Source organism: Cloeon dipterum, chromosome 1 (assembly GCF_949628265.1).
Source record: "Cloeon dipterum chromosome 1, ieCloDipt1.1, whole genome shotgun sequence".
Lineage (NCBI taxonomy): Eukaryota > Metazoa > Arthropoda > Insecta > Ephemeroptera > Baetidae > Cloeon > Cloeon dipterum.
The window spans coordinates 14,853,019-14,878,594 of NC_088786.1; the positions used below are offsets into that span (position 1 = coordinate 14,853,019).

The window sequence follows — 25,576 nt, forward strand, 5'->3', positions numbered from 1 at the left end:
TTTTAAAAGCTGAAAATTTAATCGATTGGAAATCCAACTATAACATAATAAAAGGACCACAACATCGCAGTAACTATACTGTTTACTCACTCCTTTACCCGTCAATTAGACAAATAGGCAAAATCAATATGTGAAAAACGCCGCCTATACTCAGCGTGGCAGATGTCTCAAACTACAAGTTTTCGCGGCCTCATGACCTACACACATCGACTTCAAAATTGTAATTTGGTCAAATCAACTCTCAGTTTTTATGCACGCTCAATATATGAATTATTGCTACCAGCACAACATGTGTCTACCAAGATCTGCTCTTAAATAAAATTATGGCTAAATTGAAATTGCCATAATTTCAACCAGCGTAGATCATAATCAAGGAATATAAAATCAACTTTTCAATAATTATGGTGGGGACACACTGTCTGGAACTATTTTGTTTGCAAATCCAACATTTAAGTTAAAATATCATATAAACCATAAAACACAGAGAAGCATTGTGTTGAAAACATTTTCAAGACATTAAAATATAGATAATTGTAATATATATAATTCTAAAAATAAATAAAGAGATTGGGAACCAATAGCTTAAAGTTTTGGTGTTCTTTGGTTTTAAATACTTTGCAAAAAAAATTAGTGGTGAGCGAAATATTATGTGCCTTTTGCGATTTAAAATCGGGACCACACACATCGAGGTTTATTTGTGAGCAGGGGTTGGAGTGATATTAGTTATTTCGAGATTCTTTTCTTCCTCTGGTGAGGCGTGCAATAAAAGCAAGCATGCGTGCGTATAATAAAATGCATGTGCTCAACAACCTTTAATGGTACAAGAGGCATAAAAAGCGTCCTCACGAGAGAGCAGAGAAGTAGTCGGGTTTATTTGCTTTTGGCCGATTCTGGGCCATTTAAATAAATTACTTCATTCACCGCACAGCGTGGCAGCGATGGCTATTCATTCCTTTCTACGGATTTAGGACGCAAACTCTTCTCGCGTTTTGAGTACGAGTCTACAGAAATATCCCTTAGATTGTATGGTTTTCCTCATAATGCCGACTTTTTTCGCACATGTGTGCCACATTTGCGCTAATCGTAAATAAAATCTCTAGAAACAAGAAGTTTATCCTAAATTAAGTGTACTAAACATGGCCATTACACGGAAATTTGGTCGGCTCGAGTGCGGAGTCTACATTGAAGGGAACAAAAGTAGTGATTTCGCTACCATACCATTATCTTTTCAACTCGCGGGTTCAGCACTTGCTTTGTTGAAAAGGAATATTTATTCACTCCACGTGTCCTGTTTAAAATGTCATGTCAAGCCTCTTTTCAAGCAACAATGTAGTCTCATGAATTATAAACATTGAAATTTAAGACGCTGTTGATAAACAGGATGTCCCACAATCTAAAGAAAATATGGATTCAACGTTGGTATAGCCAAGGGGTTTATATACATATTTTAAGCTTGGTGGCCAAGTGGGTTTTAGAGCTATTTAAAATTTCTTATTTTATATGCGTCCATTTCCTCTGTCTGGGAACACATTTAATGTTCTGTCGAGTGCTAATATGTTGCCATGAGAAAATGATCCAGACCAAAAAATGCCATCACTGACCAGTTTAATTAAAAAAATTATGGTGAAATGTTGTTTGTATAGATCAAAAATAGTTTTAACGGGATTTGCTAAGAAGTATAATGTGGCAATGAACAGAGATGATTATTTGAATAAAAAAAGCAATCACTTAACTGAAAAAGGCATAAATATAATTCACAGCATCATGTAGTACACTGATGGAGCCTACTTCGGATATTAATTGCTACACTAATTGCTCATCTTCATCAGCAATAAACCTTGTTCGGACCTTGCTCTTGCTATCAAAGTTGTGGTGCTCCCTGAGAGTAGTGCAATAAAGAAACAGAGAGAGAGGAAAAAAGGAGGAAACGTAATAACGAGTATGTTCTCATGACTCGGCTCTCCATCCAGGTGATTAACGCGAGATATAGCTATATGTCCATTCTTCTCTCTGACTTTTTCTCCATTCTTTCCCTCTTGACCCAACAATCCTTCTTCACACAATATGCGCGAGGATAACCGCAAGCGACGGGTGCGCGCGATAATAAAACACAATTGACACACACGTTCGCGGCGACCGGACCCCGCGATAAAGTTGTTACCTGACTTGCGGGCACGTACTCAGAGTTGTATCTGGCATTCTTTCCCATTCCCAGCTTCAATTAGAGTACAAAGGAATTGGGACGTTCAACATTATGAAAAATGTAGGCAAAAAGTTGGCTCTACACAATATTTAATGTTGTTCGAGCCCTATAATTTCCCAAGCTTCACATATTCAAAACACTCGAACATTAAAAGTGATTTGAAACAAATCATTTGTTTGAAATACATGCCAAGAAATTTCACGCCAACAAAAAGCTCTCACACTGCCAGTTAATCCGAAAGAAATAATATTCACGCTTCAGTAATTTGAGTTATCACTTGATCGAGAAGCTCCTCTTAAATTAAGTAATAAGGTTCGTGGAGTTGAATGCGCCTCAAAGATTTCGAAGGTGAAATTTCAGTGTGAGAAAAAGAGGTAACTCTCTGAGAATCGCGATAAAAAATAATTTGCGTCCTGTTGGTTGGCCAAGCATTCAGTCTGTCTTCTCTTTGTCGCCACGTCCGAATTAATTTCGCCAAGTTTCCCTGTCGTGGGGCAACCAACCCACATTTCAGCCGAAGAACCGGAGTTACAGAGTTCATGGGCACACATTTGACTGTGTGCAAAAAGGCATTGTTATCCAGGTTACTGCATTACGAGCAGAAAATAACTATATGCGCTCTGCGTCGTTTGGACTCGAAATCACGGAGGAAAAAGAGAGAATAAATCGGGTTAGGCGGGAGAGAGAGAGAGAGAGAGAGAGAGAGAGAGAGAGAGAGAGAGAGAGAGAGAGAGAGAGAGAGAGCTGCAGTTTTATATAGTTCGCCCTGGAAAGTGTACCGATGCGCACCTCGGAGCATCGGCGGATGAGAAAGAAAGACAAAGATTTAATTAAAAGCAAGTGTCCTGAGGCGAGACAGATGGTCCTTCCGACAAAGATGTTCCACATTTGTCTCCTCTTTCGAAATAACTGCACAGAGAGAGCAGCACGTCCCAAATACATATACACATACAGACTCACTCACTCTGTCTGCTGAATGAGCGAGCTTGAGAGAAGAGATCAAGTGCATCGTGCCGGAGAGCGAGACGCCCGCCGCCAGCTGCAGCGACCCTTGACCTTTACCGTCGGTGCTGCAGGTGAGCGCCGTGAACACGCGGCCAGGCGACCTACCTACCGACGCTTTTTATCAAGTTCATTACCAGCACGCTCACCATTATACCACCGAGCGCGGTTGACAAAGTGGGAAAAATAATTTTTTGCGTGACAGAGTTCATGAGGTGCAGCATATTCAAAGTGATAGATGAGGATTAATTAATTATTCATGTGTCGCAAAAAATTTGCTTTTTTGTCAAGCCAGTGATTAAATATTATTATAAATCAAAGCTAGATTTGCGTGAATCAAAGAAAAAAAAATTTTACATAGGATATATTTATTTTATTATTTTCTTTCAACAAACAACGATTCAATAATTTCAACAATATGAAGTATCACGACACTAATAATTTTTTTTAGAATAAGAACAAATCCAAATCAAAGAAAGAAAGACGAGGAAGGGAGGCGTGGAGGCAATAAAATTATCACAAGAATGTAACATATTTTATGTTCTTTTAGCGCCTCAGAACAATCTCAAACACGTTAAAACAGTAAATTAAAGCTTGCAATAAGATAAGTTCAAAGAAACATAGAGTTAGAGATAACACGAAGAATAAATTAGGTTGCGGAAAATCAGTCTTCGGTCCTGATGAGAGAGGCATGCAGACTCGTCGTCTCGGGCTCAAACGACGAGTGAGAACTGTCATTAGAAGTTGTGGACGGACTGCTGAGAGCGTCGACCGGGATGGTTCGTCTGGCAGCAACTGGTGGGGTCACTATTTGGACGCATTTCTCAGCATCAGGTCCTGCTGGCTTCTGGCCAGAGAGTGAATTGAATGTTAGTTACAATAGTTGTGTTTGTGTGTTTTTATTGTGTTGAAAAGGATATTGAGGGACGCGAAAAAAGCATTTTTTTATTACGACCGGAGTAAAATTGAAAATATATGTTTCACTTACTCGATTGTTGAAAAATGGGTTGCTAAAGTGGAGTTTGTGTTTGTCGAAAGCTGTACTAAAACTGACGATTTTACTGCTGATCACGTTTTGTCCAAAAGCGGAGTTGACGAAATGTAGACTCCTGTTGAACATTAAACTTAATCATGGATAGCAAGTAATATATTCCTTAACTCTCACCCAAAATCAAAGATTTTTCTCTCTTCTTGTTTTTGCTTGCGGTGCCAAAGGTAGCAGCCAACCACAACCACGACTCCGAGGGTGAGGAAAACTAACGCGATTGTTCCTCCATTTCCTTCGTCCTTCTCATCTCTCTTTTTCAGTAGCATCTTGAAATTAAATTAATTAGCATATTTTATTGAAGATCTTCACACAATCTCACAATTTTCTGGCAATCGTTGCCTTTCCTGCACAGACAGGTTACTCCGGATGGAACAGGGACACAAATTCCAGTGCCACAATCAATCTCCTCGCATTTATTGCCAACTACATTCATATTAAGTACTATTTTCTGATCGAAAAACATATAATATTAAAAAAACCTGTTGGCTGCAAAGCTTCATGTATCAATTGGAAATAGGCGGTATCGCCAGTGAGCAACTCAACATGTCTGCAAGTGAATGGATATCGCAGGCCACACTTCCGCAGTTTTCCAGAGTCACCTTCCATCCAATAAATTTCATCCTCAAAAGTGGCGATGCCAGCTGGCTTATTCACCTAAAATACATTTTTTTGAATTCATCATAAAGAAGCGATGAAAACAAATATATTAAATATTAATTTTGACTTGATTCTAAAAAAATTGCTGTAAAAAAATGATTTAAGTTTAGGGACGTAAAGGATATGTACACTGCTTAAGTTTAGCAGGTTTCGACTGGAGCCTTGATAGTCTGCCTGCTCAATGGTGCCCTTCTCTTTGTCCGACCAGAAAACTCTCTTTCTGACTAAGTCCAGTGTGAGACCAGACACAGCAGACAATCCAAACTTGACAATGGATGTCGCATTTTCACCGTCCATGTTGGCCCGCCAGACCTCACTGCCGTTCGCCGAGATTTGTGTCCAAAACACGAATCTAAGAAATTTATATTTTAGTCAAATATAGTTTCAATGCAGACAAAGGAAGGTACCCGGAGGCTGGGTCGAGGGCGATGGCGGTGACCTCGTCGGCTTCGGCGGCGGTCGCGAGTTTGCTGCACTTGCCCAGCCGGACGCTGCATACTTTGATTGTTGGCCGGTTCAGCTGGTCGACAACGAAAATGTTGGCCGAGATCCAGTCGACGGCCAGCCTCCTGGGGTTCTGCACGACGCGCTCGATCTGCTTCTCGATCTCGTTGGCCTCTGACATTCGCGTCAGCTTGCCCGTTGTGGCTGCATACACACACATATGCACAGTGCTAGAGCAAACCGCGAGCGGCAATGTAACATAACTGTTCGCTACCTGTGCTCCAGTAGACGTGATTCAAATGAGCGTCGACTGCCAAACCAGACACGGTGAGGCCGGTGTGCGACGTCAAAACGTCCCGCCGCCTCGAATTCAGAGACACCTTTCTGATCTCGTCGTTTGTTACAAAGACGACGTCGAGCGAGCGGCCTGAGGGAGAAACATGACGTCTAATTAATATGAAAAATTACAATTGAATCAAATATGCTCTTGGATCGATTCGATATAAAGCAGATTTAATTAAGAGGGCAACACCTGGGTCGAAACTTGGGATCATTTAAGATTTCGTATAAAAATCAAGATCGGTTAAAATTCAATATATTTTGGATCTATTATCATTCAACACCACAAAAAAATTTACACTCGGTGCTGATTATTTATTTGTTTAGTCTACTAAGACTAAAATCTGGTTTAATATTTACTGATCGCTTTGCAGGAGCGTCTGTCGAGCTGGAGCACGTAGTCGGGGGCGCAGGAGCAAATGAAGCTGCCAGGGGTGTTTGTGCAAAAATGCGAACAGACGTCGGGCTCAGATTTGCACTCATCGACGTCTTTGCAAGAGAGACCATCGCCGGACAAAACAAATCCAGGCTTGCACGAGCAACGGGCACCCAGCGGCGTTGGGTTGCACACCTGCGAGCACGAGTTTTCGTCCTCTCTGCAGCACTTGTCTGCATTTCAAAAACTATCAGTAATCTCAATATTTATTTATTAAAAAGCCAATCACTTACGGCATTTTCCGCCCTCGTCCGATCTGTCAATACAGTTCTGTTTGCCATCGCAGACGAGGTCAAAGCGCAAACACTCTCCAGACCCACACCGAAACTGGTCGCAAACGTAAGGGATAGTTGACGCTGGCTGCGTGGTGCTCGTTGGCGCAAAGCACTCGGCCTCGTCCTCGCCGTCCAAACAGTCCTTCCTGCCGTCACACACCCACGATTTAATTATGCATTTGTGGCTGCCGGCACACTCATATAAATCATCTCTGCAGCCACAGTCGGTTTCATCATCGCCAAACGGACACTCTTTAGTTTCATTGCACCTGTGAATGTTTGATTAGATGTAAATGATTTTAATTTTTCAAGCAATAAAAATTTTGATTTGATTTCACCAGAATTAATCTGAACGTTTAACTAAAAGAACATGCTCAGGCCAAAATGCTACTGTATAGTGTTAAATACCGTGCAATTCGAGGCAAACAAATCAAAGACTTTGATTTGAGTTTGGTGACTGACACACATCTAAACATGTCTATGGCACACTCGTCGGCATTTCGAAATTCTTCCTCCGCGCATTCCTCATCGCTTCCATCTTCGCAGTCGTCCTGGCCATCGCATTTCAGGGTCTGATCCAGACACTCGCCACTTTTGCAGTGAAAGTCTCTTGGCAGACACTTTGCTCTTCCTGTGAGAAATAGAAAAATATTTAAAAAAGATTAAACTTTTGTCAAGAATATACTGACCACAGTACTCATCAGAACCATCCTTGCAGTCCAGATGCCCATCGCACACCCAAGTTTTTGGGACGCAGGCTCCGTCTCCACAATTGAAATAACCAGCAAGGCACAAGACTGAAATTGAAGCGTTGGAAAGAGTCCTGGTAATTTACATATCAATCTTACAATTCGAACAATCGGCCTCGTCTGATCCGTCAGAACAGTCGGGAACTCCATCGCACAGTAATGTAAGAGGAATGCAATCTCCAGACAAGCACGCAAACTCGGTTGCTGTAGATTCCGATGGATTAGTTAAAATTTGTGATAAATAACAAGAATGGAGCTCAGAGTATGCAACCTGCAACAAATGCTTGTCATACCGGTTGCGCACCAAGCTTTTGGCAGGCGCTTGAGCTGTTGCTCTTTTTTGGTTTCAAATATTTGTATCTCGATTAAATTTTTTTTTAAATATTTCTAAATATTTTCAATAAATTCAACGACCAAAATTGCGGATGCAGCCGTTTCACATTCTGGTGGATTGTGGCTTCTAAATCTATAGTAATGAGCAAGACAAGGTAATCACCCGTTGTCATTTCGGTTTCGTTTCTCCTGCAAGTCGATTTCGCACAGTCTTTGGTTTCGTTGCACTTCTGGTGTGTCTGGACGCACTCTCCATTTTTACAGATGAATGGGTTCCTTGCACTTTCGCAGTTTTTCTCATCCTCTCCACCAAGACAATTAGTGTGGCCGTCGCACCTGGCCCCATCATATATCAGACCAGCCCCAAATTAACGTAGCCTGTAACGTACCTCATTTTCATCGGGATGCAAACGTCGTCCTGTTCGCACTTGAATTCCTTCTCGCTGCAGGTGGCGGGAGCTATGCAGTTGAGACCGTCGCTCTTGAGCCGCATTCCTATCGGACAGCCACACTTGGCGCCGGTTGTAATGGCTAAGCAGATGTGGCTGCAGCCACCATTCTCCATCCGACACGCGTGCTTTGAGTCAGGATGTGGTGTGATAGCAGCCAAATGCATCAACGAACCCCTTTTCACCTCTACTAGGAACATGTTTTGTTGTTTTAATTTTTAAGAAAAACAAATTATGCGCATAAATCTTACTTAGCTTGATTCTAGTAATCTTGGTCTGTGCGTCGTGTACGTCGGCCCAGTGCAGGTATTTGGAGTTCTTGCTGGTCCAGAACATGTGCGGGCCCAAGCCGGCCATGGACACGGGGTCACTACCTTCAAAGCGCCAGACGTGTTTGTCCAGCGCGTCGTTGTCGGTGCTCTCAAACAAACCGGTGCCTTCATCGATCCAAAAGACCCGGTGCAGACCTGAGTGCACGGTAAGTGCGGTCGGCGCCCCGAATAGGTTCTCAATGGCGTGCGTCACTTCTTGCCCGTCCATGCTGACCATATCCACGTGGTTGTGGTGCTGAGAAGAGAGACCGACGAACATTTTTCTACCAAAGTCGGTTTCAATGACATTGAAACAATTCAATATATTTCCAAATTTTAAAATTACCCTTCATCAGGAATAAGGGCCAAGCTGACAGGAAAAGTTCCATCAAAGTCTCTGACGAGTACCATTCGCTCAAGAGTGTTGAAACTGAAGATCTCGATGACTTGTCGCTCAGAGTCGCACCAATAAAGATTGTTCCCGATGTAATCTGCCAGTGTAAAACTTTGTAACACGTGTTTTTATTTTTAAAATGAATCATGAAAATTACCGTATTCCATATCAGACACGTATCCAATTTGCATTTCAATAAGCACGGTGAGATGCGCTTTGCGCAGGCCAAATGACACGATCCTCTTGTTGCCCGAATCGGCGATGATGGCCGAGTTGGTCTTAGAGTTGTAGGCTAGAGCGGAGATATCATCGATGTCTTGTAGGTCAACGTATGAAATGTTTAGCCTGCCGAGAATTTGGTGCTCCACTCTGATTATTTTGTCACCAGCAGCAATTAACGTGGCTGAATAGTTGGTTCCCTCTAAATAAAATCGAGTCGGGGTGCGTAAAGTTACAAAAAATACATCTATATATGCATTTACCATCGCAAGTAATCTGGTTCTTCCCGAGCAACAGATTGGATGGGCAAGCACAACCGTATCTTCCCTTTGGGGCTAAAAGACACATGTGGCTGCATTCTGAAGTTAGACACGGATTTCTCAGCTGAAAATTGGATACATCGTGCTCATCGTGCTATAGAAATTCACCTATTCTTTGCAAAAAAATGCACTCACATATGGCTGCAGCGCTGGATGATAAATGAAAATGTTGCCGATGTTGTCTCTGCTATCTACCACAATCGTATTTAGGTTCATCCCGGTGAATTTGTCGCATGATCTGATTTTTGAGCCTGAAACATCGCTCCAGAACAGCCTGCTTTGGAAAATAGCGATTGAGTAAGCCGCGTACATTTCCAATACGACCTATTATTTTTTTTAATATTTTGTCCGAAACTTAAATTCTCTTTCACACCCTTCTGTCGGTTCCGTCAAGCTTGACAGACTGCATGATGTGTGACTTAGCGTCGGCCCAGTAAAGCCTACCGTTGCCGTAATCCATAGCTAGGCTATTGGGGTAGGCGTCGACCTCAAGCTCAAGGAACATTCCAGGCTTAGATCCATCCATTCCCGCTGAGGCAATGTGAGGCCTCTTGCCCCAATCAGTCCAGAACATTTCGCTGCAAAAACATAAACAAATATTGAGTGTGACTGGAAAAGGACCGCTAATTCTGTGACTGCAATTAAAGTATTAAATTCGTTTGGATGGGTTAAGCTTTAAATTTAACTCACACTAAATATTTTTATATTTATATTAATAAAAGCAAATTTAGATAATAGATTATCTTTGAAGTGAAAATTAAATCAATGAGTGGCACTGGGGAAAACTCACAATTTCGTTAGTTTTATCCGCTTTGTTAGTTTTTGAGATGATATTATGACAAAATCAATTTTATATTCATGCTGCCTTAATTGGCACCAACCAACAGTGTCTCTACTAAGATTAATAAAATAGAAGTTACCCTTGTTGGGGCACCAAGACGAGACTGTGTGGCATGTCGATGACGGTGTTGACTACAACTGAGCACCAGTGGCCGTCGGCGGTGCAGGCGGAAACGGTTTTCGTGCCGCTGTCCGTAAAATACAAATTCCGAGCAACCCAGTCGAAAGCCAAGTGCTCCGGCTTCACTAGACCAGAGCTGACGATCTCTTCCTCACGTGCACTGCCTGTTCGATTCCTTACGATCATCTCCCGTCCGTCTTCCAGACTACTCCAATATATGAAGAGCCCGTCGAACGCAAAGGCAGCCACGGGTCGTCTGCTCTGCAGCATTGGACGCAGGTGCTTCGTGGATAGCGAATACGACCGGATCTCGCGGCCGTTAGTATAGGACAAAATGGCTTCGTCGCCTGAAAATTCAATTACGTTTAAGAAACAACTCTTTCATTTTTTTTATTAATAATAGATAAATTGATAGTTGATTTTCCAATAATTTACTCCAAGAATTTAAAGTTTACTTCAAGTTTTCACTCTTTTTCCGTTAAGCATTTTTTGTCATTTAAAAGGGTTACATTTTTATTAAAATCTCGCCGTGTCTTTCAATTCATGCAAGTAAGTGTTAGAAAATAGAAATCGATACGAACCTTCCTCAGCCACACACGTCTTGTTATCGCCAGCCATTACATATCCATCGTCGCAAGAGCAGCCAAAGCCGCCAATGTAATTGTGGCACCTCTGACCGCATGAACCATAAATATCGCATTCATTGACATCTAAATTATATTATTATAAACATCGAAAGAGTATTCCGTTATTTTTAGTGCTACCTTCACAGATGCTAGATGAGTTTTTCTTCAGTGTGAATCCAGGTTTACAACTGCAGACAGCGCCTTGAGGAGATGGATGGCACAATTGATTGCACTCGGATGACTTACACTGATCTTGCTCTAGGAATTTCGGAGCAGGATATTATTTATATTTGCAGCACTTCCTTTTTAAATATACTTCAAATTTGAGTTTTACTACTAGAAAATATTTATTTACAGGTTACTAGAATTTCCTGGAAAAAGGAGTGATGGAAAGAACAATTTAAATATGTTTTAACATATATCTCTTATTTAGCCTTACTAAAGAATCATTGATTTAAAACTGTTTTCCACCATAGCCACTAAAAAAACACTTACCGCACAAAGGACCTTCATCATCCGCATTCAAACAGTCTGTCTTATTGTCGCAAAGGGCACTGACCTTGATGCAAGTAACTTTGTCCTGGCAGGCGTAAAAGCCTCTTTCAATCAAGCACTCGTCCATAGACACATTCGCCTTGCTTGATGCTAGTTGAAATTTTAAATATGCAGACATGAAGCGGATTTTGAATTTCTTAGCTGTAACATACACGAGCAGTCGACTTCATCAGTGCCGTCTGTGCAATCCGTGCTTCCGTCGCAGCGATGTTCTCTAACGATACACTGTCCGCTTTTACACCTGAATCCATCACAGTTTATCTGAAATACACACTTCAGTTTCTAACATATGCAATCGCAAACTATTTATTTCCAATTCTCTTTTGTTTCGTTCCCACTTTCCATATCTTTCATGTAGAATTTAATTATGTAATAATAACTCACTGAGTTGCAGTTTTGCTTCTCATCTGAGGCGTCAGGACAGTCGGGTTTACTATTGCAGACGAGCGAATCAGAGATGCAAACGCCGTCGTGGCACTTGAACTGTCCGACTAGGCACGCATGCTCTTCCGATGGCTACAACATGATTTGCATTCAAAAGCCGAAAATTATATTTAATATAGCCGAAGGGTCATACCCAGTGGTGATTGTACTGGCAATTGGGTTTTTCGTCACTGCCGTCGCCGCAGTCGTCGTTTTTGTCGCAAAATAACGAACCCGAGATGCACTCGCCGTTATCACATTTGAACCAGTCCTTCGGTTTGCAAGATGAATAATCTAAGGAACCATGAAGTGCCAAATGGAGCAATTTTTATATCAAAAGAATTGATTCGGATTATTAAATGTATGGTGTGGTCGTTTAAAGTATAACAGTGCGTGTGAATTAAACTAAAATTGGAGAGGTGTTGCATATGCTTCAAGTAAATTAACTATCAATTAATGTTGCTCTGTTTCCAGTTCAACCTGATATTATAAAATTATTAAAATTTAAACTTGGAGTGCATGAAGTAAAATTTACAAGTTAATTGGGCTCAGTTTTTGTTAGCTTTTTGGGAAATTTTGTAAAATTCTAATAATATGCATTTTAAGTGTAATATTATAAAGTTTTAACGCTAGAGAAATTTCAATTCTTAGATTGTATTGCAACAGCTTTGAAATAGTGAGAAAAAAACGGTCAGCTATTTACCACAATCATTTTCATCACTGCCGTCTGGACAGTTCGGTACTCCATCACAGGAAAGACTTGGTTTCAGACAGCTTCCATCAATGCATCGGAACTCGTCTCTATTGCATGCAGACGTTTGCACACCTGACTCAACAAGTAGTTGCCCTAAAAATAGGAATAAAGAATTTCTAATTCGCTCATTCATAATCGACTTCTCAAGAGATATCAAATTGGAGAAAAATATATTAATAGAAAAGCAAGTAAAATTGTGATCCAATGAAACACAAAAAATGAATTCCATGAATGCGCGGGCGATGCTTACCAAGGCAGGAATTCGAAGAGAGGATGATCGCCAATGAAATTGGCAAAGGTACACGTATTCTGAGCCGCATCGCACCTGCCAACACATAAAATTTTGCAATTCCATACATTGCTCAAATTATTGGGTGTAATGGCGTTCATTTGAAAGCACAAAATAATTAGCCAGTAGTAAGACAGTAAAAATGGGAAATAATAAAAAATATATTTAGTAAGACATTTGAATGATACTAAATTTTTCATGATGCTAAAATGTTTGAAATATTTTGTCAATTCTAGACTAAATTAAGATTAAATAAATTTGAAAGAAGAAAATTAGCCAAAATTTCAGTTGAAAATTGAACATTGGAAATGTTGAAACCATAACACATTGGCGTTTAAAAGTTCACCCTTTCGAATTGTATCAGAAAATTTATAGCTCACCTTAGCAGGGGTGGAGACGAGCGCAAGTGAAGCAGTCTCACTTCAAAGCAAATTACAGTGCCGGGCGCTCAACAAGAAATACGTCTAGATATCTGCACGAGACGATAGAAATAGAGGCGGCGCCTGGTGCGTCGTGTGCGAATGCAACTTGCAGCGCGCAGCAGTGACTATTTCTTGAGCTATAAGGGAACTCCGACAGTGCAAAATGTGCATCCTCGTCTAGGCTAATGGTAGGCCAGGGGCAACCGTCTTTATTAATTATTTCACCCTTTGAACTTTAATAATGAAAAATTAAACTTGGGTATAATTCTTGTATTATTGACAACCACTGGGCAATGAGAAATTCCAAGTAATATCTCTGAAAATCGTTGAAATCATCATTTTGAACCCTGTCAATCGGTCACCACATTTTTTCTTAATCAAAGAAGATATACTTGGAATAAAATGTTGAAAATATTTCTTGTACGCTACGTAATCGAAAAAATGTTTGAGAGTCAAAGAACTGCTCGCTCTTTAAGGTGTAGAATCCGAAATTAGAAGAGCGTAATGAAGAAGACATTAACTTTTAGAAAAATTTCACATAATGAAAAATTTTCACCGCAATTTTCCTATCGCAAAATGGCTTAAATAGGACAATAAAAAATTGGGAACCCTAAATATGTTGTTTGAGTTGTTTGGTAAAAATTCGGAAATATTCAGTCTAATTTGTGCTGCAATATTTTTCCTTAATTCAAGTTCACCTTAATTTTATGAAATCAGGACAAAAAGCACGAAAAGAACCCTGAAGCCCCTAAATTTGCACCTAATTTGATAATATTCTAAAGGAAAAATTTTACAACATTTTTTTCTGCATTTTGTCAAAATAAGGCGTGTATGCCGTGCCCCTATACGCATCTAATTTAGACACTACTAAAAATTGTTTTTATAACAGCATTAATCTCAAGATCCTTCCAGGTTCAATGTGATGTCTAGCTTTTATTTTCTGTCTGTAAACATCGTAAACTATAATGTTTCTGATAGCCTGTATTGAATGATTGGTGACCTTTGATCCCATCTTGACCGGCACTGAAGCAAAACACAGCACATGAACTGCTTTTTACTGATGAAGCAGTCATCATGATAAAAGCCTGCGATTTGCAATTTTAAACCAACGACAGTTTTACTTTTTAGCACAATGTTAAAAATAGAGCTTTACAGGACTACAACAAGCCTGAAGTGGTTCATTTTGAGTCTATTGTTTGGGGAATTTAGCAACAGTTAACTTTAAAAACTCTACAATGTGCAATAATGAAATCAGGACCAAGTCGGTCCTGGTGCTAATTGCGCGAAGCTCAACAAGCGAACTCAATTTTCCTTTTTGCAAGAAAAAGGCAATAATCATTTCAACAGTTGAAATCGAAATGTTTGTTGAGAAATTTTACCAGCACTAGGGCAAAAGTAACAGTTAAATTTTAGATTTCTCGGAAAAAACGTATTTTTGCTTGATTTCAATTTCTCTCGTCACGATCTATGAAAAGGTGTGCGAATCATGAGGTAAATTTCCTTTCTTGGGAAAAAATCTAGAATTTGAATATGGAGATAGCGCTCGACACTTGATTAGATTGCAAGCTTTGGAGCCGATTTTCTCGCAAATTTAAGCGGCAACGTGGGAAAATTTTAGCTTTTTCCCAACGTTTGTAGAGTATCTCAGGTAAAGGTAAATAGGGGCTTCTCTCTTTTTTACTGTGAGGCTTTACTTAAACTGTCAAGAAATAAAAGAGCAAATATTTATGTATTGTTGATCAAAATTTATTGTATTTTCTGCACAAAATCTACACAGCGAAAATTGTAACAATTAGTTTTGCATTTTGTCAGAAATCGTTAGTTAATTAGGTCGTCATATGAAGTATGTACGTTTGAATTGTTTCGTATTCGTACAAAGTATGCATATACATATTTAATATCGTGTATGATATATGTATGTATCTATATGTACAGCAATTAATTGTCAAAGTACTCACTCATCGTGTTCATTAATTCAAAATACAATCATGGAAACCATAGGATTTCTCTTTTGCTTACAAACACAGTGCGTTTCTTAAGTGTTCTTGTCAATATATCATGGCTAACAAAGGAGACAGTTTTCACACCAAGGTTTTTAAAGTACAGTGAAAGGAAAATGTCCAAAATCTCCAGCGGCAGACTGCGTTTTCTCTATTTTTTGACAAAATAGTGTGATAAGCCTTTATCTCTCCATCCAATCTATGAAAACTTTGCACCAAGTTTGAGGATATGAATCTTTAGACACAAATCGTTTGATACCAAATAACATTGCTTCTCGACTATCTATAATGTGTAATTTCCAAATTTTCGGTCGAGAAGCTGCCTGGAGACTTGACGGCCAAAACGAAGATTTTTTACCAAAACCTGCGCTTGTGTGACAATGAGGTAGATTGATGTGTATCAGCAAATTTCGCAAAAGAGTATCAAGAAAGTGCTCCAAACTTTTGAAACGATCCAAGTGCGCTTGAATATACATCATGTTCAAATACATGCTTGTAATTGACTTTGAAGCGACAATTTCTCAAGGGGAGAATCGATTGATGTCGATAATATACAGAAATTACACAGTTTGCGGGTAAATTACAATTGTTTTGTTTACACAACTCGATCTAATCCACCGAGAGATATCTCTACTTCTCTACTGGTTATAAGTGTTGTAACAGCGTATAGCATGCATAAACGTGTGCATAATGTATAAATCGATCGGAGTTTTACTAATTTTACTGTACTTTTTGGTAGTTAGTCATTGTTGATGGTGAAGTGGGGAGATTTGGAATATTGCTTCTTTAAGCAATTCACTGCCACATTTACTGCTAGGAAGACCCTATTTTTTGTATCGCAATTTGACGAAAATGAAACGATAATCGTTCATCTCTTAATAAACCGTTTACAAAATAGCAGACTGGTTTTTTACAGTGTTTGCTGTGTAGATTTAATTTTTTCTAAGACAAATTAGGCATCATAAACAACCGAATGAAAACAGCTTTTTTTTAGAAAAAATAAAATCGTGACTATTTTGCTTTTATATCTTTTTTATCACAGGTGACTTTTCCGCTGCTCGTCTGCTATTTGCGATTAAACTCCGTGGAATCAAAAATATAACTCGATTTTTCATCTCTTTCACTTGCGAATGATATGCCGAAATGAGAAGAGAATATGTTTGTTTGGTTGGGAGTGTTTCGAATCTCAGAGCGTTTCACACTTCTTTTTGTTCAAAAGCAACCCTTCTTCAGTTTCTTTTGGCTTTTTATATTAAAATACAAATCTGCGTAAACTAATTATGAGTTAATTAACATAGTAGTTAAGAGTCAGTGTGTTTGATCAGTCGACTGGTTTTGTTTTATTACTTGGCCCGTGGCCCACCTTCGTCCTTTTGGTTTTTTCTCTTCTCAAAGGGAGGCCGTTTGCTTTGCTGTGAAGTTCTTTTTGTGGAAATATGCTGCTGAGAATCGATCTTAGGCTGACATCTTCTTGAGGCTGTTCAGTTGTTTGACAAGGGATTCTTCGCTAGGAGCATATCTTTTCTGAGTCTTTTTGATGTGGCTTTGCCCCTCCTGGAACACAGAGACAAAAAATAATGAGCATCTTCAGCAGCAGCAGCATAATTTGTATTAAGTTACTGATATTCGGAGAAAACTTCCAATTCTATTTTCTGTTCAGTTTATTTGAAATAATGAATCGAATGATGAGGAGATTGCCTTGTAGAACACGCATCAAGGAAAAAATAGTTTGGTAGTAAAAGTTTTAATTGTCAGTAGAAAATCGGAATTTCTCGAGGGTAGCTTAAAATCCCTAAGTGCAATTAGTTTAGAACCATCATGAAAATTGCTGTAACCATCAAATTTAAGTATTTAAAGGAACAAGTTCTCTTCATTTCAGCTCAGATAGTTTCTACCTTCATTCGTAACGCGTTATTCACTAATTTTGTTTTCGCTGGTGATTTTAAATAAACACAAAAGCTCATTCGTACGATGAACAAAATATCTCTCCCCCGTCGTTTAACACTCGCACTTTCAAGGGCATTGTATACTAAGCAAGTAAGCAACACATTATAATTGAGGAATTAGAAAAACTGATTTAAGCATAAATTTCCATGAGATTATCAGCAACAGCGTAAATTACCAGGGAATATTTTAATAGTTATTCCTCAATTTTTTTCCTTTTCGTTTCAGCACTTGCTAGAAATTTGGATTATGCGGCTATTCCATATTTTCATTATTCCTCAAAAATGTATTTTTGCTTATTACAATGCATTCCCTCATTATTGCACTGTATTCAAATTTTACTTTTGATGAAAACTCTTGTTGCAATGCGACATTTTGAAGGAAAAAATACGTGGTTAATCATCCTTTGTGCTCTTTGTTTTGCCAACCTTCAGTTTCGTTTTGTTGGAAAATGAAGTAAATTTGCCGGCGGGCAGCAAGGCAGGTCTCGTCTACAGTATGCGAGTTGCAAAAGTGTATGAATAAAGGATGAGAGACGTGTGCGTCAGAGAAGTGCGTCAGAATACATTTTCTCGTTGTGCAGACGTCACACTCACGGATAACTTGCATTATTCCTGGCGGGTGGATTCGCCTCAGGGGAGTTTGTGCCGTTGTTCCAGAACGCAATTGTGTCTATTCCAATCTGGCCGAGATTGGATTAGCATTATTCTGCTGCTCTACTTTCATCATCCACACACGCGAGATTTCGCAGATGCATCGCACATAATCAAGTTAGTGCCGTGTATGTAGAGCAGAGTTTCATCCGACAAATGAAATTACTCCCCCTCAAAACCGTTTCCCGATATAGCCTTGCACGTTCAATTTGCCCTACCAGGCCTGCTCTCTGCCGTCTCATTTCACTTTTGGATTAATCCACTGCTTTAGATTAGCAAGTTTATAGAGGATCGTAGATTTTTTCCTTATAATGAACTGTTTAGTTTGAGATTAAATCGCTACTGGAGACAGAGGGTTTTTCAAACTTTCAAAACAATTTTAATCACGGTAAAAAGAAAATATCTAATCAAATATTTTTTCATCTCGATTTTAGAAGCATATGCGGAGAGCTAAATTTTGTTTTGCAGGAGCATGAAATTTTGCCACTCAACCGTTTGAACGTATTCACATATTACGAAAGTCTGGAAGTGAAGTGCGTATTGTGCAATCCAAAGAGAGTCTGCTCTCTGCGGGTTGCTTCAATTTTGTGGCTTTCAAGCCTTTAGAATATAATACAACTTCCCATATGCCGGCACCAACTTTTTTTGTTCAACTAGATTGGAGGAGAAGAGTTTGGGAGAAGCAACAACCTGTACAGTATTAAATAAAAAGCTATTTAAAATTAGATTTAGAATTAACGAATGGATATATTTAAGTTTCAAATTTAAAAGATTTAAAAGGGTGTCGAGTGCCGGTGTATGAACTAGTTACCAAAGACTCAAATCTATTTTAACCCGATGTAAAATTAAATCTAATCCTCCTGAGACTGGAATCTTTAATAATTTTGGTGTTGTACGCCTAGTGAATTTAATAGCATTTTCTTTTTCTATGTCTGAGAAGAGAATTTCCTGCGGAGAAATGAATCAGAACGAGAGACACCATTGACGCAGGCAGCAGGGGATGCAATTACTGGTCTGGAGAAAGGAAGCAACAAGATGAAACACGGCGGAGGCGGCGGCGGCTTTTGCACACATAAAGGGTTGCGAGAGCGTGGGTGTTCTGCGTCACTCCGCAGTGGATCGATAGGGTGGTGGGTGAATGGAGCAGCGAGTGCAGCCCTGGGCAGCAGCGAAGGGAGGCTGCCGCCCTGCCAATGACGTCACCGCTGAATGGGGTTGGCGGCGGATCATGAATGGAGCTGCCTCAATGGGGTTGTCGGGGCCATAGATTTCCACCGCCCACGAGCAACTCAAGTGTAAATAATTGCGTTATTTTCGGGCCTTCGCACGCTAGTGAAAAATGCCCGAACCAAACTTTCGACCGCCCGCATTGTGCCCGAAAATCGTCGGCTGTGCGGGCGAATTTGGTAGGAGATCAGTAACCCACCTCATGGGGTCCTGTAATCACTTTGGGACTGTCTTGAATAGATATATTTTCACTTTTTTCAAAAAAGATAAAATCTCTTTTTTGACAATTCATGGAGAAAAATTCCATATTTTGAAGGATAAATTTTTTCTATTTGCTTGTACGGCCAGAAAGTGAAAATAAAAGGTTCAAATTAGTATGATTAAATCACTGTTTTTCTTGAATTTCTAAGGATTAATATTCATTCGAAATAAGTACTTTTTAGCAAGAAAAAAAAACAAATTTGCATTGAAACAAAGAAAAAACCAGTAAATGACAATAATGCGAATGATAGTCCAAAGAATAAATCTCAATCTCGTACTTAAAAATTTAGATAGTTTAAAATACCAGCATGTAACAATTGATCCAGATTTTTCCAAAGCCAGTCCGTCCTCTGCCCATTTCAGGCAGGATATGGCGATCCGTTAGGTTACGGCTTTTTGCGCTCATTTTTTTTATTAAAAGGGGATTTGCGCAGCGCGGTGCTTTTATCAGCCTGCAAAACTTTATACCATTTTTCCTGCTCCGGTGCACAAGTCAATGGAAACAAGTGTACGTGCATGCAAACTAGCTTCTCCTTTTGAATTCCCGCGGCGAGTTTTTTTCCAGCCTAGCCCAGCTAGCAACGCAAGAAAAGTGCAAAGTTGTGAATATTTTAGCATTCTAATAGCATATGACTCCGGGATAATTGCATTTCATGTCAGTTATTTCATTTTTAACCTGAAAGAGTTTTTCGAATTTTTTGTGGATTTTTTCTTCAGCACTCAAATGATAATAAGAATGAAATCTCTTTCATTGTCAAATCTAAATGCCATGTCTTAACTAATTGTAAGTACAAATACGCACTTACTGAACACTTCTGCAAAACAAGCAACCACAGACTGTCAAGGCAAAACAATTTAATTGAATCACTATAGGGAAGGCCAGCGAGGAATTCAGAATAGCCGGAATGTGCGGTGTTAATGAAATTGCAACGGAGTCGCATACCCCGACTTGCAATTAGATGAGACGTGAAACCCCGTGTGGAATGAGAGCGGTGCTAAAAAAGTATGCATTTTTACCTGGAGGTCCTGGATGGTGAACAGCCTCTTGATGGCGTCATAGATGGACGCGGGGTGGGCCGTGGGCTTGGCCTCGGCGTGGCCTTTGAGCGGGTTCGGCGGCCGCAGCATGGCTACTTCCTTCTGGCCCTGCTGTGCGGGCGGCCTGCTCACAGCCGAGGCCACCGCCGGCGCCGCTGTGCTAGAGGAGAAATCCCTCTTCAGCACTTTCAGCTGCTGCTCGTCGCTCGAGTAGTACTGTGTTGCAAGCAAAAGAAAAGTCGCGTTAGTTCCAATCGATTCACATTATCCCCGTTAATTGGAAAAAGTTAAGACTAAATACAATGCATTGCAGCTTTTAATTTAAATTTCAGATCACACAATACATACATCACAAATTTTAGAGCAATTTTGAAGTTTATTACTGACTTTTTACATTTTAATTTGTTACAATAGAGAGTGGAAATTCTTGTTTTAAACTCGTTTGAAAAGCATTTTGTCAACTAGATTAGTTTTCACCACCTTCTTAAATAACCATCAAACGTCTCGCTATTTTTTATCCATGGCAAATTTTAATATTGACCATTTTTTGTTATCGCGTGCCTAAAAATCAACTCAAATGCAAATGAAGCGTATACCAACAACTACACATTTATATGATTTTCTCGAAACAAAAAACATGGATTCTTAGAAAAATATGTGAAGCTGTGAAAAATATAATGCACTGGAAGTAAGTAATCGAATATCTACATTATATTGAGTTCAAAAGCAACAAAGATAGAATCTGGAGACACTATAAAATATACCGTTATTGCTGAACTCTTTTGCCTTTATAGTCCCCTACAATATGTATATAAGAAAGAGAGCGGATCGAATCAAATATCATTCAATAACTTTTGATTTCACTGTGAGAGGTAAAACTATCTATCAATAATGACGCTTCTAAAATTTCCCGTTAAAGTTGGCTATACAATTCCTAGCATCGAAATTGAAAGCTGGCATGCAAACAGGTTTATCACTCTTACTCGTGATCTTTGATTTAAGGAGCAAGAGAATTTACCTGGGGCTGGTCGTAGGAGTTGTAGTGGGGCTCGTAGTACTGCTGCTGCGCCGGCTCATGCCTGTACAGCTCCATGAGGTTGTGCATGAAGGCATCGTTGACCTTTGACTTTTCGGCCTCGAACCAGGTCTCCTGGCCGATGGGCAGGTTGGAACCGGGCTCGTCGGCGTACTCGTCCTCGACGGCGGTGGCGTAGTCGAACGGCTCGAACTCGTCATAGGCCGGGTAGTAGGCGGGCAGCGGCTCCTGGTACGCGGGGATCGTGCGCCAGGAGCGCGTCTGTCGCACCAGCTTGGGTCGCAGCAGGGCCAACGCGCTGCTTGAGTGCACCGCAAGCAGCAGCGAACCCAGCACCAGCATAATTTCGCTCAGGTTCATCTACAACAAGCACCAATAACTTTATGAAAATCGGCTCTCTCATTGTCAGTGATTTCCTAAGTAAAATATATCATATCGGAATTGGAAAATGATGGGATAACGAAGACCCGAGAAGTTAGAACTAAGTCTACACTCTATAAATAGCATTATAATATTAATAAGAAAAAGAAATTTGAAATTGTGCGCGCCCTTCTATAAATAAGTATTGAAATGTGTAACTATTTGAAGAATTAAAATTGATATGTTTTTTAATTAAACGACTCTAGCTATAACCAATTTTTTTCTGATTATATTTTGTAGAGACTAGCAAACGTTTTATAATGGAATAAGCGTAAAATTTCTGCGTTATCTCTAATACCATTTGATTTGTTGAATTTTTAGCAGAAAAAATATCGAATTGTCATATCAGTGCTAGACAAATTTATAACAACTATTAACAATTTTTAAGGTCTCGTCAAAGGATAATAGATCTAGATCCCTGATATTTGGATCACTTGTTGGGTTCACGAGTAATAGGATTATTGCTCGTTATATCGTTGCCAAATTTGTTTACGTGTCAACAGTACGGAAAGTGAAGATGAGAAACCGGTACTCTTCAAAGCAATTATTTTGGCAGGGTATCAAGGATTAAGGTACATCGTCATATTCTAGTGGTTACTCTCCTTACAGTTAACAACACTTAACCTGCAAACCAAACTCGACAACAGTTGAAGATTATCATGAATGCGCCAGTTGTGAGACTTTTGCGCGTGCATCTTAAAAGAGAATTTGAATTTAAAAATTAATGCTCTGTTTAAACTCCGAATTTAATTTGATTTTTGTTTTCAAATTTGTTTCCGTTAAGCCAGTACATTATGATTTTTGGCACATTTGCAATTATGCCCAGTCCTCTCCATAGAGTTTGTTAACTTTTACCATCCCGTGAAAGTTATTAAGATAATAATATTCTAATTATAAAACTTTGTTAATAAAGAAAGCGATATCCAAATTCGATCGAACATAGCGCACTTTCCAATATAAGCTCACAAAAAAATCGCGTCTTTACTCTTCCAAACTTTTTGTGCCATCTCTCATGCCCCATGCATTATTAAAAGCTCATCGCAGCGCCACGCATAAATTTTGGCTCGATCGAACAGTTTATTTTCTTGCCCGCACTCGGCACCAATCTTGGTAATGGCAAGCGCAAAAAGCGGCTCTCGTGTCAGTCAGGTAGACAGGCGAGGAAATTTCTCGAATAAATTTTGATGTTGGCTAGTCAAGATGAGTGAGAACAAGGGTTGTTTGTCGGCGTCGGTGCAGGTGGTTGTTATTCTCACGATTGCAGTGCGTGCATGATAAATTGAGCTGTGACGCACGAATCTCGCAGCCCAGGGGAGAGAGCCGGCGAACCAGAGCTATTGCGGCCACACCAAGCAGCCCCAGATTTGCTATTTTTGTATTGTCGCTACCGACACCTGCGGATTCACGCAACCCACAATGTTAAAAAGGAAGTTTACAAAGGATGAGTGAAGGAATGTTTGATTTGATTAATTCAATCCCTATAATACTAAGAAGCTCACGATATTTAGCTTTTAAATAGTTCAATTAATCATGAATATTGTATAAGATTTTACTAGATTGTTAAATAAAATTTGATCTGCATTTATGTGCTCGACCTGTTACTTGATTTTTGTTACATATGTACGCTGTTGATTTAAGGAACAATTTTTGTACAAGTTCTTAAAATGACAAATAGTTTATTAGTCAATAATGATTTGGTAAAAATAATTTTGAAGAATTCAAAACTTGCACGTTTATTCTTCAATTTCATCCCTGAATTGATGTCTTTTTTAAATTTGTTTTAAGAAACAAGGTGATAAAATTATGTTTTCAAGGTAGTTAGTTTTCATGAAATTACAGGTTAATTATGTAGAATGGAAACTGCACATTTTTTAAATGATTCAGGACAGAGCGGTTATTCAGATACCTTAAAAGTGCTGAATATCGCAGTGATTACTTTTGAACAAACATAAACTAGATTTTTATTGCTCAAGAATTATTTTGATTAATTGAGGGCAAATAAAATTAGATCTAATATAGTTAAAAGTCATTCACTTTTCTGTGTCACAATCACAGCTTTAAATACAGGTCCCATTGCTACTTCATGATATCATACCTTGAAAATACATTTTCAACGGAAGAGTGGCACATTTTAACGAAAAATTTTCCATCTATTGCGATTGCCAAGTTCAAAGACAAGATCAACGTCCGGCACGTATGGGCGCATGGACGTGCATTGAGCGGCCGGGAAAGCAGGAGATTCACCCCCGAGCGCCAATAGCGCGAGAGTGCAGTTTAAACGTGGGGAAAAGCGCCCCTCTGCAGTTCACTCGGAGCCTTTGGGGTGGCGGAGTTAATGGGTAAAAATTGGCTCTGACCTTTTGTAGTGCAGAGGTGGAAGTGCGTAGGCAGGCGAGGTGTCAGGGACCGCGACGACAGGTGGCGGCGGCGAGGGTTATGCTGTCACTACTGGAGTGTCGTCTGCACCCGCCAGCAGCCCCTATTTATAAGGTACAACAGTTTGCCGCCCACGCTGCTTCAATGAAAGTTGCGCTTGCCTGAGCCACGCCGAAGCCTCATTGGTCTCTGAGCGATCAATGCATGCGCCCCCTCCCTCTCTCTCTCTCTCTCTCTCTTTCTCTCTCTCTCTCTCTCGCTCTTGTTGGCGTGGGCAGCAATCCACGGCTTATCTGTGCCCCTTTCGCTGTGTGTTTTTGCTTATCTTGACTTTTCTCATTGCTTGATGCGAAGGTGACAGGCTCTGGCAATGGTGCCGAGAAATGTTTTTGCTTTCACAAAATATTTATTGTTTACGAGTTTGAGCCTTCTAATTTTGATCTGATGCTTGATTTATACAACAACAGCTAACATTGCAATTCTGCATGACAAAATATCGCAAAAAAGTATTTCATACATTTAAAGGAAACCAGTTTTTCCATCATATTCGCATAATTGGTGAACGAGTGTGTAAAAAGCAAGTCGTTCCACGCGCCAAACACATGATGTTTCGATGAATAATTTTTTGCTCTTCAACGAAACGAGGCAAACAGCTTTTTGTTTACATTTTCTCAGCTTTCATATTTTTTACATATACCTGCGACACTCTCCACGAATGATATTTTAGCAAAAGTCAAACAATCAAATTAATATTGGAAAGACTGACGTACTTGAATGAGTTGTCCCTTAAAAGTAAATAATACTTTTTTTCTAAACTAAATGTGAGCGTATCTAATATATTATATATCCCAAATGCAACAACCTAATTTGCGCTAATTCTTCGACCGTCGGTAAATACTGTCCAATTTGTTCTGGAATCATGTAATGCTACTTCAAAGGACCCTTGGATTTTTATCAATTCCTGCATTGAGAGAACATTTTTAGATTTCTATAGAAAACTTCTCTTTCAGGAAAGCCTCACAAGATTCCTTCAATAGCAGAAACTTAATAAGTCAGAGACAGGAAACATATTCTATATTTTTTTAGTAGGGCCCATCTGTTTATAGCTCCTATCATGAGCGACAGATCTTACTGGCAAAACATCTCAAGTTGGATGCATCTTCATTGGATCTACATGGGCAAATCTTAGTCGCTTCTTACGTTATTATATGTACTTATTTCCCTTTCAAAGACATCATTTTATAAACATTTGTTATGTATTCTAAATTATCAACAGTTAATACTTTGAAATTAAAACTTTTAACTTAAAATTTATTCAGCTGAATGATCTCGTGAATTCAAGGTTTAATTTTTTAATTGTTTGGAAATTTTAGTGAAAATGTGGTAGGCCGTTTTAAACAACGAAAGTTAAA

The 25,576-nt window shown here is 39.5% G+C and overlaps 2 protein-coding genes across 2 annotated transcripts; both read right to left on the bottom strand.

Moving 5' to 3' along the window:
- Positions 1-3,653: 3,653 nt before the first annotated feature.
- Positions 3,654-12,857, bottom strand: yl (Putative vitellogenin receptor yl). Its single transcript, XM_065484915.1, has 30 exons — positions 12,824-12,857; positions 12,448-12,591; positions 11,899-12,038; positions 11,706-11,837; positions 11,474-11,582; positions 11,244-11,411; positions 10,905-11,024; positions 10,722-10,850; positions 10,100-10,487; positions 9,553-9,757; positions 9,315-9,503; positions 9,123-9,243; positions 8,798-9,061; positions 8,593-8,737; positions 8,187-8,530; positions 7,876-8,122; positions 7,650-7,822; positions 7,253-7,357; positions 7,094-7,201; positions 6,813-7,035; positions 6,363-6,673; positions 6,054-6,302; positions 5,629-5,781; positions 5,318-5,558; positions 5,040-5,262; positions 4,733-4,907; positions 4,573-4,676; positions 4,371-4,519; positions 4,194-4,314; positions 3,654-4,052 (listed from the first exon to the last, which is right to left on the bottom strand). Exons 1-30 carry the CDS (start codon positions 12,855-12,857, stop codon positions 3,870-3,872), a joined length of 5,397 nt encoding a protein of 1,798 aa, XP_065340987.1. The 3' UTR covers positions 3,654-3,869.
- A 2,076-nt stretch (positions 12,858-14,933) lies between these two features.
- Positions 14,934-24,322, bottom strand: LOC135947985 (uncharacterized). The gene is made up of 4 exons (XM_065497014.1): positions 24,146-24,322; positions 21,351-21,728; positions 20,312-20,548; positions 14,934-16,763 (listed from the first exon to the last, which is right to left on the bottom strand). The coding sequence occupies exons 2-4, from the start codon at positions 21,726-21,728 to the stop codon at positions 16,665-16,667; spliced, it is 714 nt and encodes a 237-aa protein (XP_065353086.1). The 5' UTR covers positions 24,146-24,322; the 3' UTR covers positions 14,934-16,664.
- Positions 24,323-25,576: the final 1,254 nt, after the last annotated feature.